This window comes from Suricata suricatta, chromosome 4 (genome assembly GCF_006229205.1).
Source record: "Suricata suricatta isolate VVHF042 chromosome 4, meerkat_22Aug2017_6uvM2_HiC, whole genome shotgun sequence".
In the NCBI taxonomy this organism is placed as follows: domain Eukaryota; kingdom Metazoa; phylum Chordata; class Mammalia; order Carnivora; family Herpestidae; genus Suricata; species Suricata suricatta.
In genome coordinates, this window is record NC_043703.1 from 879373 (window position 1) to 880792 (window position 1420).

Sequence of the window (1420 nt, forward strand, 5' to 3'; positions counted from 1 at the left end):
GGCGCTGCGCTAAAACACTTTAGTCTGGTTCCTCTTTTACTCCAGCCTTAATCCCTTGACCCTGTTTCCTAGCAACCGACCTGGGTCAGCTGCCTTGTTTCCCGCCTTGAAACCTTTATAAGATACGGTGTTTTCTGAATAGAAGGAAGAGGCTTGATCAGAAACTGTGTGCTGTCTCTACTCTCTGTGTGTCTCCCCTTTCCTGCCCTTTCTCTCCCTCCCTCAGGATCAAGAAGCCGAGAGGATTTTCCGCCCTGCGGGTCGGACGAGACAGGTGCCGCCGAACGCCGGGGACGAGCGCCGGGACCTGGCTTCAGCTAAGACAGATAACCCTCCAGCCGCAAAAGTCGGTGCTGCGTGGTGTCTGCACTGTGACCGAGCCCTCGCTCAAGGAGGGGCCACCGCCTTCCCAAGTGCCCTTCCGGGGGCGGGCACCCACTGACGGGCAGCACCATCCCCGCCCCCAGAGCGGCCGCACCCCAGAGCCCAGGGCCACGCCGTCACGGGGAGGCTGTCCGGGGGGTTCTGGCCGAAGCCTCTCACTCACCACAAGGCACATGACAGAAATCAAGTTTCTAAACACACCAGAGACGCCGGTAAGGCCACCGCACCAGGACGCAACTACCCACCAGCCAGGTTCAAAGGGCCGACTGTTCACACACGCAAGGGTCCGGCCCTGGGGCTGCGGCTCAGGCCCGCCAGGGACCCCCACCTGCAGAGAAATGTGCACGTGTGGACGCAGACACGCAAATGCCGAGCTGCTCACCTAGGGGCACCCCCCGCAGGAGGCCGGGGACGCCTCTGCCCGGCAGGCCATTGCGGGGAGCCAGTAGGGCAAGGCCGACAGCTCCAGATGCAGAGCAGGGGGAGTGCTCCCTGTGTCCCCAGAGGCCTGCCTGGCTCCGGTCCAGCCCCCAGGGGACACTCACCGTCCCTGTCACGCTCTCCGTTGGTGGTGGGCGCCTTGCTCGCCCCGTCCGGTGGAAACGACTTTCGGAGCAGGACAGGAAGGACCCGAGATAATCTGTGCAGTCCCTTCCGTCAAGAGACTGGCCAGGGGCGCGAGGGCGGGCGGGCCGCGGCCTGGACAGGGCCAGCTGGGCGCTGGGGACAGGAGTACTCTCACACCTTGGCTCCTGCTCATCTGTCCCCAGGTCACGGCCACGGGCCTGCTGACCAGCAGGAGCTTCACCCAGGCCCTCGTGGTTTTGAGAACCGAAGCCAAGCCTGGTGCCAGTCCCCGTGGGCCCTCGGCATCTCACCGAGACCCCAACGGCCTGCTATCCCCTCGCCGGAGCCGCCTCGTCCCACACCACTCATCTGAGAGCCACCAGGCGGCCGGGCCAGGAGCATCCTGGGAGACTGTGCCAGCCGAGCGCAGTGCCAGCAGGCGGCCCACAGCGGCGCCCCGGCCGCCCCA

The 1420-nt window shown here is 65.2% G+C and overlaps 1 protein-coding gene across 1 annotated transcript in view; it reads right to left on the minus strand.

Moving 5' to 3' along the window:
- Positions 1-201: 201 nt before the first annotated feature.
- The window catches only part of LOC115290404 (translation initiation factor IF-2-like), a 1666-nt gene continuing 447 nt past the window's right edge, over positions 202-1420 (minus strand). Inside the window, exons 2-3 of the mRNA XM_029938391.1 lie at positions 930-1277; positions 202-712 (exon numbers count right to left, since the gene is read on the minus strand). Of these exons, the coding sequence (XP_029794251.1) occupies positions 314-712; positions 930-1277 (747 nt within the window). The 3' untranslated portion in view covers positions 202-313. The remainder of the gene's footprint in view (positions 713-929; positions 1278-1420) is intronic.